The 12,990-nt window shown below is 39.2% G+C and overlaps 1 protein-coding gene across 1 annotated transcript in view; it reads right to left on the bottom strand.

Moving 5' to 3' along the window:
- scfd2 (sec1 family domain containing 2) overlaps positions 1–12,990 on the bottom strand; it is a 353,994-nt gene that overhangs the window by 22,525 nt on the left and 318,479 nt on the right. The window contains exon 8 of the mRNA XM_061888960.1: positions 2,907–3,041. Within this exon, the coding sequence (XP_061744944.1) occupies positions 2,907–3,041 (135 nt within the window). The remainder of the gene's footprint in view (positions 1–2,906; positions 3,042–12,990) is intronic.

Raw genomic sequence — 12,990 nt, 5'->3', positions numbered from 1 at the left:
TTTATTATGCAAGTCATTTTTATTTGACACTTATTGAAATATCTTGAGACATCATGCACAAAAGTGCATTGTATTTGTTTTAAACTATTGTAGTGGCGTTCTGTACAAAAAGTGCACTTTAATTTAGTGTTGTTTTGATATGTCATCTTAGTGACATCATGCACAAAAGTGCGCTCATAGCGTATTTTTAAAAAATGTCTCTGATATTCTTGCACTTTCTGTTTAGAAATGACATGAATGTTTGTGCCACTGCTTAATAACTTTAAAAAATACAGTTTTGGTCAATTGACTTAGTTGTGATTTCCCTCTCTGCACGAAAGTTTAAAATGAGCACATATTAATGCAGTATGAAGAAGAATGTTTTAATGTAGACACATAGAATCATCATACTGCTGTGATTATATGTATCAAGTGTTCATTCAAGGCTAAGGCAAAATATTGAGATATGTGTCGTGTATCGTGATATGGCCTAAAAATGATCGAGATATTAAAAAACGCCCAGCCCTACTATACACTACTGAAAATCAAACAACCATAACAAGAGGGTGATTGATCAACTTTCTATTTCAACACAAAACTAAATCAACAACAGTTAGCTGAACTTTCCAACTTATTTGCAGCCCATCTGCCAACATGCACACACACTGTCACTAGCCCTGTGGTGCACTCACAGTTGGAAATCACAAAATTCATTACCTTTTAAAGCCAAGTGGCTACAATGATTGGGAATAAAAAATAAAATCTTGTCGGTTACGATTCTTGACATGCAGCTGAAGGGAGCGGGAGGTGGAGGAGGCAATGTGAATATTCCTGAAGGGATCAAACCACAATTTGCTTGTCCATTGCTTTCTTTACTTAGGTGTATAGAATCAAGCAGTTAGACATGGAGACTGGAGACTTAATAAAACATATAACATGTGCATGTGTAAATTAGGTTCATTGTAATATTTCTATAAAACATTTAAAGCTTTATTTTGGAATACACTAAACCAGGGGTCACCAACCTTTTTGAAACCAAGAGCTACTTCTTGGGTACTGATTAATGCGAAGGGCTACCAGTTTGATACACACTTAAATGAATTGCCAGAAATAGCCAATTTGCTCAGTTTACCTTTAATAAATAAATGTATATGTATAAAAAAAATGGGTATTTCTGTCTGTCATTCCTTCGTACATTTTTTTTCCTTTTACGGAACGTTTTTTGTAGAGAATAAACGATGAAAAAAACACTTAATTGAACGGTTTAAAAGAGGAGAAAACCCGAAAAAAATTAAACTTAAATTTTGAAACACAGTTTATCTTCAATTTCGACTTTAAAATTCAAAATGCAACTGAAAAAAATGAAGAGAAAAACTAGCTAATTCGAATCTTTTTGAAAAAATTAAAAAAATAATTTATGGAACATCATCAGTAATTTTTTCTGAATAGGATTAATTTTAGAATTTTGATGACATGTTTTAAATTAGTTAAAATCCACTTTGAAATAAGATTTCAATTTGATTTGACAGACTTTCTAGATTTGCCAGCATATTTTTTTTGAATTTTAATCATAAGTTTGAAGAAATATTTCACAAATATTCTTCGTTGAAAAAACAGAAACTAAAATGACGAATTAAAATTAAACGTATTCAATATTCTTTACAATAAAAAAAAAAATACTTGAACATTGATTAAAATTGTCAGGAAAGAAGAGGAAGGAATTTAAAAGGTAAAAAGGTATATGTGTTTAAAAATCCTAAAATCATTTTTAAGGTTGTATTTTTTTCTCTAAAATAGTCTTTCAGAAAGTTATAAGAAGCAAAGTAAAAAAAAAAAGAATTTATTTAAACAAGTGAAGACCAAGTCTTTAAAATATTTTCTTGGATTTTCATATCTATTTGAGTTTTGTCTCTCTTAGAATTAAAAATGTCGAGCAAAGCGAGACCAGCTTGCTAGTAAATAAATACAATTTACAAAACAGAGGCAGCTCACTGGTAAGTGCTGCTATTTGAGCTACTTTAAGAACAGGCCAGCGGGTTACTCATCTGGTCCTTACGGGCTACCTGGTGCCCGCGGGCACCGCGTTGGTGACCCCTGCACTAAACAATTCTACTTCTTTCCATTCGCATTATGTAAGTTACCCACGCCTTGGGCACTAATACATTCCCTTACCATCACAGATGCTGCCCTTTGAACTTTGCACCTATGGTTCTTGTCGTCTTTGTTCCAGAGGATACGACGTCCAGATTCCCAAAACATTTGAAATGTGGACTTATAAGACCACGTAGGGCTTCACGGTGGCAGAGGGGTTAGTGCGTCTGCCTCACAATACGAAGGTCCTGCAGTCCTGGGTTCAAATCCAGGCTCCGGATCTTCCTGTGTGGAGTTTGCATGTCCTCCCCGTGAATGCGTGGGTTCCCTCCGGGTACTCCGGCTTCCTCCCACTTCCAAAGACATGCACCTGGGGATCGGTTGATTGGCAACACTAAATTGGCCCTAGTGTGTGAATGTGAGTGTGAATGTTGTCTGTCTATCTGTGTTGGCCCTGCGATGAGGTGGCGACTTGTCCAGGGTGTACCCCGACTTCCGCCCGATTGTAGCTGAGATAGGCGCCAGCGGCCCCCGCGACCCAAAAAGGGAATAAGCGGTAGAAAATGGATGGATGGATGGAAGACCACGTACAGAACACTTTTCCACTTTGCATCAGTCCATCTTAGATGAGCTTGGGGCACAGCGAAGACGGTGGCGTTTCTGGGTGTTGTTGATAAATCTATTTCCTGTTTGACAGTTTCAATTTACTTCAGAATTTTGGACTAGCCTGTTCAACATTTTTTTTTTATAAGTTGCCATTCCATCCCGCCTTCCTTACACCTCTTATTCCACCAAAGAGGAATGAACATTTCCCCGTTGACCTATGGACGGCTCACCTTCATGAACATGCTGAATCCGGTCTTCAGGAGGTCTGTGAGGCCCCCGGACATGTGCTCGATATCGGGACACTCGTGTCTATCCGGGTGGAAAACTTCCTCCAGGATCTGTCGCAGGAATGGCCGATAGGTCGCCTGTCAAACAGAGAACGAACCTCAAAAGCTAAGAATAAAAATTTGCGGCATTTATGGATCTCAACAAAGCCAACACATCGTCAAAACCTCCAATAAACCTGAAAACCTTTGACTCGCTTTCAACTCCTAAAAGTTAGCGTTTGTTAGATGATCAGTAGAACTTGGCTATGAACTATGCTAGGTTATCTTGTGCTAATGCACTATACTGCCAAAAGTATTTGGTCACCCATTCAAATGATAAGAATCAGGTGTTTAAAATCAAGAACTTAGGCATGGAAACAGTTTTTACAAACATTTGTGAAAGAATGGGCCGCCCGATGATTTCCAGCGTGGAACTGTCATAGCATGCCACCTGTGCAACAAATCCAGTCTTGAAATGTCCTCGCTCCTAAATATTCCAAAATCAACTGTTGCTTTATTATAAGAAAATGGAAGTTTGGGAGCAACAGCAAGTTGCTACAGAGCTCCAAACTTCATGTGACCTTCCAATTTGCCCACGTACAGTACGCAGAGAGCTTCATGGAATGGGTTTCCATGGCCGGGCATCTGCTCTAAGCCATACATCACCAAGTCCAACGCAAAGCGTGGGATGCAGTGGTGTAAAGCACGTCACCACCAGAGGTGGGTAGAGTAGCCAGAAATTGTACTCAAGTAAGAGTACAGTTACTTTAGAGATTTATTACTCAAGTAAAAGTAAGGAGTAGTCACCCAAATATTTACTTGAGTAAAAGTAAAAAGTATCTTGTGAAAAAACTACTCAAGTACTGAGTAACTGATGAGTAACCTGATTACGGCAAAAAATAATGCAAAAAAACATAAAAAGAGCAATGAACAAATTCAGAGCCAGGAATATCTCTTAAGCAACTAAAACAATATTATATATTAAATAATAGTACATAAAAATAAAATGAAAAAATGGCACATTGAGCCACAATAACTTAACAGCACCATAGGCTCAGTAGGCATTTATTGATTTGATTGATTGATTAAAACATGTATTAGTAGATTGCACAGTACAGTACATATTCCGTACAATTGACCACTAAATGGTAACACCCCAATAAGTTTTTCAACGTTTATCAATTACTTAATAAATGACCAAGTCGAGGTGATCTACCTCATATATACGTATACATACACACACACATCATATACATACACACACACATCATATACATACACACACATATCATACATACACACACAAATCATTTATACACACACATATCATACATACACACACAAATCATTTATACACACACATATCATATATATATATATATGTATATATATACATATATATATGTATTAAATATATATATATATACATATATACATATATATATACATACACACAGTATATAATTTATAATTATTTATTTTGCCGTTTTTGTTCACATGTTGAACGTGTTTTAATGAATATACATGCATGTTTAACATATAGATTCCTATCTTTCATGAAGACAAGAATATAAGTTGGTGTATTACCTGATTCTGATGACTTGCAATGATTGGAATCAGACGTTCACGTTTTCAAATGGAGGAGAAAAAAAGTTCCTCTTTTCTGTCTAATACCACATGAAAGTTGTTGGTTTTTGGCATCTTATTTGTCCAGCTTCCATATTCGTTTTTATACACTTTACAAGAAATACATTGGCGGCAAACTCCGTGGCTTGCTAGCTTGTTTGCGCTGGCTTTCGGAGACTCTTATTTTGTTAGCGCAGGCGCGATGGAGCGGCGCTTTTATTGTGAAGACATGAACTGTGCAATCAGTCTTTAGACTTTTGACGGGAAGTACGGTTGAAATAAAAAGTGTCTTTTTTCCTTTACACTTTTGATTGATTGATTGAAACTTTTATTAGTAGATTGCACAGTACAGTACATAATCCGTACAATTGACCACTAAATAGTAACACCCCAATAAGTTTTTTAACTTGTTTAGGTCGGATCATGTGACCGCCTGGCTCTGTTTGATTGGTCCAACGTCACCAGTGACTGCATGTGATTGGTGAAACGCAGGCATGCGTAGTTCCTACTTTGAAGCTGTCATTAACCAAAACAAACATTAATAGATCGATTAAAAAAAAGTAGCGAGTAGCGAGCTGAATGTAGATAAATGGAACGGAGTAAAAGTAGCGTTTCTTCTCTATAAATATACTCAAGTAAAAGTAAAAGTATGTTGCATAAAAACTACTCTTAAAAGTACAATTTATCCCAAAAGTTACTCAAGTAAATGTAACGGAGTAAATGTAGCGCGTTACTACCCACCTCTGGTCACCACTGGACTCTAGAGCAGTGGAGACGCCTTCTCTGGAGGGATGAATCCCACTTTTCCATCTGGCAATCTGATGGACGAGTCTGGGATTGGAGGTTGTCAGGAGAACGTTACATTTCGGACATGCTTTTTGCCGACTGTGAAATTTGGTGGAGGAGAAATTATGGTGTGGGGTTGTTTTTCCTCCAAAATATTTTGGACAATTCCATGCTCCCAACCATGTGGGGACAGTTTGGAGCGGGCCCATTCCTCTTCCAACATGACTGTACACCAGTGCCATACTTGCCAACCCTCCCGGATTTTCCGGGACACTGCCGAAATTCAGCGCCTCTTCCGAAAACCTCCTGAAAATCTGGCGGAGCTGGAGGCCATGCCCCCTCCAGCTCCATGCGGACCTGAGTGAGGACAGCCTATTTTCACATCCGCTTTCCCACTACATAAAACAGCGTGTCTGCCCAATGACGTTATAACTGTAGAATGATCGAGGGCGAGTTCTTGGTTTCTTATGTGGGTTTATTGTTAAGCAGTTTCATTAACGTCCCCGCAGCACGGTAACAACACACTACAACAGCAGTCACGTTTTTGTCTGCCGTAAACAGCAATGTTGTGACACCCTTAAACAGGACAATACCGCCATCTAACGTTCATGCACCACAACACCTCCAGGCAACTTCAACCCTTTACTAATACCCTTGTAAATAATAAAATGTATTTCTAATGTATATACTTGTTCTTATGCTATCTGAACTCACAGTTCTCTGTTTCGCTGTACATATCCTACTGAGTAAGACCTACACTGTTTCAATGTCCATTTCTCTGTTGATGCAATTGTTGATTACTGTACTGATATCAACCAAAACTCATCATCCCACCCACCAGATTGTAAATAATGTAAATAATTCAATGTATATACTATGATGATTAACTTGTTTGATGACTGTATTATGCTGATAGTTTATATTTGTACCATGAGTTGATTAACGTGGACCCCGACTTAAACAAGATGAAAAACTTATTCGGGAGTTACCATTTAGTGGTCAATTGTACGGAATATGTACTGTACTGTGCAATCTACTAATAAAAGTTTCAATCAATCAATCAATCATGCATATGTGACAATAACATCTACGGCTTTTAGAGAGTGCAGTGCGCAACGGCGCACGCAACAGCTGTAAATATACTCCTCCCCTCTTAACCACCCCCCCATCCTCCACCCCCCGAAATTGTAGGTCTCAAAGTTGGCAAGTATGACCAGTGCACAAAGCAAGGTCCATAAAGACATGGATGACAGAGTCTGTGTGGATGAACTTGACTGGCCTGCACAGAGTCCTGACCTGAACCCGATAGAACACCTTCAGGATGACTTAGAATGGAGAATGAGAGCCAGGCCTTCTCAACCAACATCAGTGTGTGACCTCACCAATGCGCTTTTGGAAGAACGGTGGAAAATTCCTATAAACACACTTCACAACTTTGTGGACAGCCTTCCCAGAAGAGTTGAAGCTGTAATAACTGCAAAAGGTGGACCGACATTATATTGAACCCTATGGGTTAGGAATGGGATGGCACTTTAAGTCCATATGTGAGTCAAAGCAGGTGGCCAAATACTTTTGGCAACATATTGTATAAAGGCTCGCTGGAGCGTAGACATACTGTAATAGCAATCTTTAGTTTGGAAATAGCTCAAGCTTAGGCAGTTTAGCATAAAGGCCAGGATATTCTGGATGGTTACATTTTGTTAACCTCAGTTTTAGCTATCTGGGGGCAAGATACTATTGTGTTCACTGCAAAAAGTCAGTATTCAAAAACAAGAAAAAAAAAAATACAAAAATTAGAGGTATTTTATTTGAACTAAGCAAAATTATCTGCCAATAGAACAAGAAAAGTAGCCGCCACTCGCAGCCGAGTGTGAAGGGACCAAGATGAGAATCAGCCCCTCCAAGTCCGAGTCCATGGTTCTCGCCCGGAAAAGGGTGGAGTGCCATCTCCGGGTTGGGGAGGAGACCCTGCCCCAAGTGGAGGAGTTCAAGTACCTCGGAGTCTTGTTCACGAGTGAGGGAAGAGTGGATAATGATATCGACAGGCGAATCGGTGCGGCGTCTACAGTAATGCGGACACTGTACCGATCCGTTGTGGTGAAGAAGGAGCTGAGCCGGAAGGCAAAGCTCTCAATTTACCGGTCGATCTACGTTCCCATCCTCACCTATGGTCATGAGCTTTGGATCACGGGTACAAGCGGCCGAAATGAGTTTTCTCCGCCCTTAGAAACAGGGTGAGAAGATCTGCCATCCGGGAGGAACTCAAAGTAAAGCCGCTGCTCCTCGATATAGGAGCCAGATGAGGTGGTTCGGGCATCCGGTCAGGATGCCACCTGAACGCCTCCCTAGGGAGGTGTTTAAGGAGGCCATTGGGAAGACCCAGGACACGTCGGGAAGACTATGTCTCCCGGCTGGCCTGGGAACGCCTCGGGATCGCCCGGGAAGAGCTGGACAAAGTGGCTGGGGAGACGGAAGTCTGGGCTTCCCTGCTTAGGCTGCTGCCCCCGCGACCCGACCTCGGATAAGCGGAAGAAGATGGATGGATGGAGAACAAGAAAATTTGGCTTGTCAATACTTTCCAGAACATGTAATATTAGCTAACCTCAAAGAACCCAAATATCCCTTAAAATAAGTATATTCTCACTTATAACAAGTGCACTTTTCTCGGTAGAAAAAAAAGAGACCTTTTTGCTCAATATGTTGAAAAATATTCTTAAATTAAGTAAATGCTAGTGCCATTATCTTGACATAAAAATATGCGCTTGGCATTACATTTCTTGAAACCAGCAAATTTATACTAAAAACTCATTTATTGTTCATAATGGAAAGGCAACAAGGCAACTGCTTGTTACTCTCGGGGTCTCCTAGCCGCTCAGGCAAATCATATGGTCTAAAAAGGAAGTGCGTGCTCTTTCAGTCAATTAGTTCGCATATATACATTTTTTAATTGTAATTTTGGGGAATTTACCTCAATGCGCGTGAACTATTTCTGTTCAAAATTGTTTGAAATGTCACATGTTAAATGTTCAAATATTAACTGTCAGTTTGCTGTACTGTGCCAATTGAACTACCATATGAGTACGTATTGTTTCATTGAAAATAAAACCGTTGTTTTAATTATGGGACACCTTTGTGTCAAAGTCATGATTTTTTTTTTCATGCTTGAAATAAGAAATTATTACTTTAAAAAAACATTTTTTTACTTGTGAGTGTTGATGACACAGCTTTGCAACAGTTGATATTCTAGTTTCAAACAAATCTCCTTGAATTTACAAACCCCGTTTCCATATGAGTTGGGAAATTGTGTTAGATGTAAATATACATGGAATACAACGATTTGCAACTCATTTTCAACCCATATTCAGTTGAATATGCTACAAAGACAACATATTTGATGTTTAAACTAATAAACATTTTTTGCAAATAATCATTAACTTTAGAATTTGATGCCAGCAACACATGACAAGGTGGCAATACATACTGATAAAGTTGAGGAATGCTCATCAAACACTTATATGGATCATCCCACAGGTGCGCAGGCCAATTGGAAACAGGTGGGTGCCATGATTGGGTATAAAAGCAGCTTCCATTAATGCTAAGTAATTCACAAACAAGGATGGAGCGAGGGTCACCACTTTGTAAGCAAATTGAAAATTTGGAACAACATTTCTCAATGAGCTATTGCAAGGAATTTAGGGATTTCACCATCTACCGTCCGTAAAATTATCAAAACGTTCAGAGAATCTGGAGAAATCACTGCACGTAAGCGATGATATTACGGACTTTTGATCCCTCAGGCGGTACTGCATTAAAAACCGACATCAGTGTGTAAAGGATATCACCACAAGGGCTCAGGAACACTTCATAAAACCACTGTCAATAACTACAGTTTGTCGCTACATCTGTAAATGCAAGTTAAATCTCTACTATGCAAAGCCAAACCCATTTATCAACAATATCCTGAAACGCCGCCGGCTGCGCTGGGCCCGAGCTCACCTAAGATGGACTGATGCAAAGTGTAAAGGTGTTCTGTGGTTTGACGAGTCCACATTTCAAATTATTTTTGGAAACAGAGGATGTGGTGTGCTCCAGAACAAAGAGGAAAATAACCATTTGGATTGTTACAGGCGCAAAGTTCAAAAGCCAGCATCTGTGATAGTATGGGGGTGTATTGGTGTTTAAGGCATGGGTAACTTGCACATCTGTGAAGGCACCATTAATCCTGAAAGGTCTATACAAGTTTTGGGGCAACATATGTTGTCATCCAAGCAATGTTATCATGGACGCCCCTGCTTATTTCAACAAGACAAGTGTTACAACAGCGTGGCTTCGTAAAAAAAGAGTGCGGGTACTTCCCTGGCCCGCCTGCAGTCCAGACCTGTCTCCCATGGAAAATGTGTGGCGCATTATGAAGCGTAAAATACGACAGCGGAGACCCCGGACTGTTGAACGACTGAAGCTCTACATAAAACAAGAATGGGAAAGAATTCCACTTTCAAAACTTCAACAATTAGTTTCCTCAGTTCCCAAACGTTTATTGAGTGTTGTTAAAAGAAAAGGTGATGTAACACAGTGGTGAACATGCCCTTTCCCAACTACTTTGGCACGTGTTGCAGCCATGAAGTTCTAAGTTAATTATTATTTTAAAAAAAAACAAAGTTTATGAGTTTGAACATCAAATATGTTGTCTTTGTAGTGCATTCAATTGAATATGGGTTGAAAAGGATTTGCAATTCATTGTATTCGATTTATATTTACATCTAACACAATTTCCCAACTCATATGTAAACGGGGGTTGTAACTTACCGAAATAATTTAGGACCAAAACACTTATAACAAGTAAAAGACTCCAACATAAAATCTGCTTAGTGAGAAGAATTACCTTATTAGACAGAAAATAAGCAAATATCACCCTTATTTGAGATATTTAATCTTACTAAGATTTCAGTTTTTGCAGTGTTGGATTACGGCATACTGTAAATATAAACGTTCTCTCCTCAACATGGAGTGTCAGCGTGTCTCCACACAGTGTTTATATGATTCTTTGTACAAACTAACATTATCAACAACATGGCCGTGCTAAATCGGTCAGCCTGTTCCAGCTACAAAAAAAAAAATATATTCGACACGGCACACAAGCATCTAACAAACCCAAATGATTAACATGCTCACACTTGCCATATGTCGTTCCATGCAAAAAAAAATACACCCACAGAGTCAAAAAATAGTCATATGATAATGCTACTGGTTAATATTCCCCCGCACACGTGTCCGTATCGCCTTTCCCTGTTGGGGTTTACTTGGCGTAGACGGACGACGTTCGGCAAAACGAATGCCACAAAAGATTGCTGTTATATTAATATGCAACAAGACGGGAAAAACATGGGGTAGAGCACGTTAAAAGAATGGAATGTTCTGGGAGAAAACAGAACATTGGTTAGCATAATAACAATGCTGACTTATATTAGCATAATGCTCGACGAGATTGTGAGTTAGCGTCTAAAAATGTAGAAACTAATTCAACATGGCTACAGTTAGCGTCTGATAGCATGCAGACTAACTAAACTTGGCTTTTAAAACGCCAATAATGTTACATAAAGTTTGTGACGAACCCCAAGATGCAGAGACGGTGGCAGGCATTGAATGAGAAAACATAATTTAATGCCCAACACTAAAACAAGAGCAAACAAAAGGGTACAAACAAAAGGCGCGCACAAGGCGGAGAACAAACTTGGCTATGAACAAAAACACTTACTGTGACATGAAGGAACTATGGCATGTGCAGAGTGAACAGAAGTAGACAAAGCTACAACGACAAGACAGGTAGTGGTGACATCAACACAACAATAATCCAGCACTGACTGGAGGAGAAAACAGGTCTAAAATAGTGGCTGGCTGATTGACACCAGGTGTGGCCAAGTGCCAATCAGCCACAGCTGAGGGGACACAGCACTCAGGCAAACAAACAGGAAACAGAACCAAAATAAGAGTGCTGACAGGAACTAAAGAAAGGACACAGAGACAAATGCAGAGGAAAAACTAAGACATAGACCAAACTGTCAGGGACCAGCCTGACAAATAAACCGGTTTAAGGATATAACATGTACTTTGTTACATACAGTGCACTTGCAAATGCCTAGAAAAAGTTAGCTTCTGTTAGCCTAATAGTTGGAGTTCCGATACGGTTGGCTTTTTTTAGTTTCTGTTAACATACATACTTAGCTAACTCGCTAAAAAACGGCTACAGTTATTTTCTCTTAGCACAACAATCACAACAATCCACCATAGTCACACTCACTGGCCGAAAATGCACAATAAAGAAGGAAAAAAAACATATATAAGTCGCACTGGAGTATAAGTCGCATTTTTGGGGGAAATTTATTTGATAAAATCCAACACCAACAATAGACATCTGAAAGGCAATTTAAAATAAACAAAGAATAGTGAACAACAGGCTGAATAATTGTATCTTATATGACGCATAAATAACCAACTGAGAACGTGCCTGGTACCGTATTATTCGGATTATAAATCGCTCCGGAGAATAAATCGCACAGGCCTAAAACGCATTATAAAGAAGGGAAAAAAACATATATAAGTCGCACTAGAGTATAAGTCACATTTTTGGGGGAAATTTATTTGATAGATTTATTTGATAAAATTTATTTAAAAAAATCCAACTCTAAGAATAGACATTAAAAAGGCAATTTAAAATAAAGAATAGTAAACAACATACTTGATCATTTCGCGATATTGCCATATTTTTGCTGAAAGGATTTAGTAGAAAACATCGACGATAAAGTTTGCAACTTTTGGTCGCTAATAAAAAAGCCTTGCCTTCACCGGAAGTAGCAGACGATGTGCGCGTGACGTTACGGGTTGTAGGGCTCCTCACATTCTCACATTGTTTACAATGTGAGCCTCCAGCAGGGAGAGCTATTCGGACCGAGAGAGCGACAATTTCCCCATTAATTTGAGCGAGGATGAAAGATTCGTGGATGAGGAAATTTAGAGAGAAGGACTAGGAAAAACATTTTTAAAAAAAGTTTTAAATAAAAGGCGATTGCAGTGGGAGCGATTCAGTTTTTAGACACATTTACTAGGATATTTCTGGGAAATCCCTTATCTGCCTATTGTATTGCTAGTGTTTTAGTGAGTTAAATAGTACCTGATAGTCGGAGGGGTGTGGCCACGGGCGTGTTGACGGGTGTGTTGAGGGAAGTCACAAAGCTGCAGCAGGACAGAAGTTCCGCTGATATCCGGTAAGAGGCGACTTATTACCAACATTTTCTCACCAAAAACTGCCGGTTGACATGTAGGGATCCATGTTCGCTTGACCGCTCTGATCCATTGTAAAGCTTCACCTTCGGGAATTTTAAACAAGGAAACACTGTGTGTTTGTGTGGCTAAAGGCTAAAAGCTTCCCACCTCCATCTTTCTACTTTGGTGTCTCCATTATTAATTGAACAAATTGCAAAAGATTCAGCAACACAGATGTCCAAATTACTGTGTAATTACGCGATGAAAAGAGACGACTTTTATCCGTGTGTGTGGTGCTGAGCTAATATGTCCCCTCAAACCAATAACGTCACAAACACGCGTCATCATACGCGTCATCATTCCAAGACGTTTTCAA

Source organism: Nerophis ophidion, linkage group LG26 (genome assembly GCF_033978795.1).
Source record: "Nerophis ophidion isolate RoL-2023_Sa linkage group LG26, RoL_Noph_v1.0, whole genome shotgun sequence".
Classification (NCBI taxonomy): Eukaryota; Metazoa; Chordata; class Actinopteri; order Syngnathiformes; family Syngnathidae; genus Nerophis; species Nerophis ophidion.
Note: the sequence above shows the minus strand (reverse complement) of the source record. Positions and strands in the feature narration are given on the sequence as shown.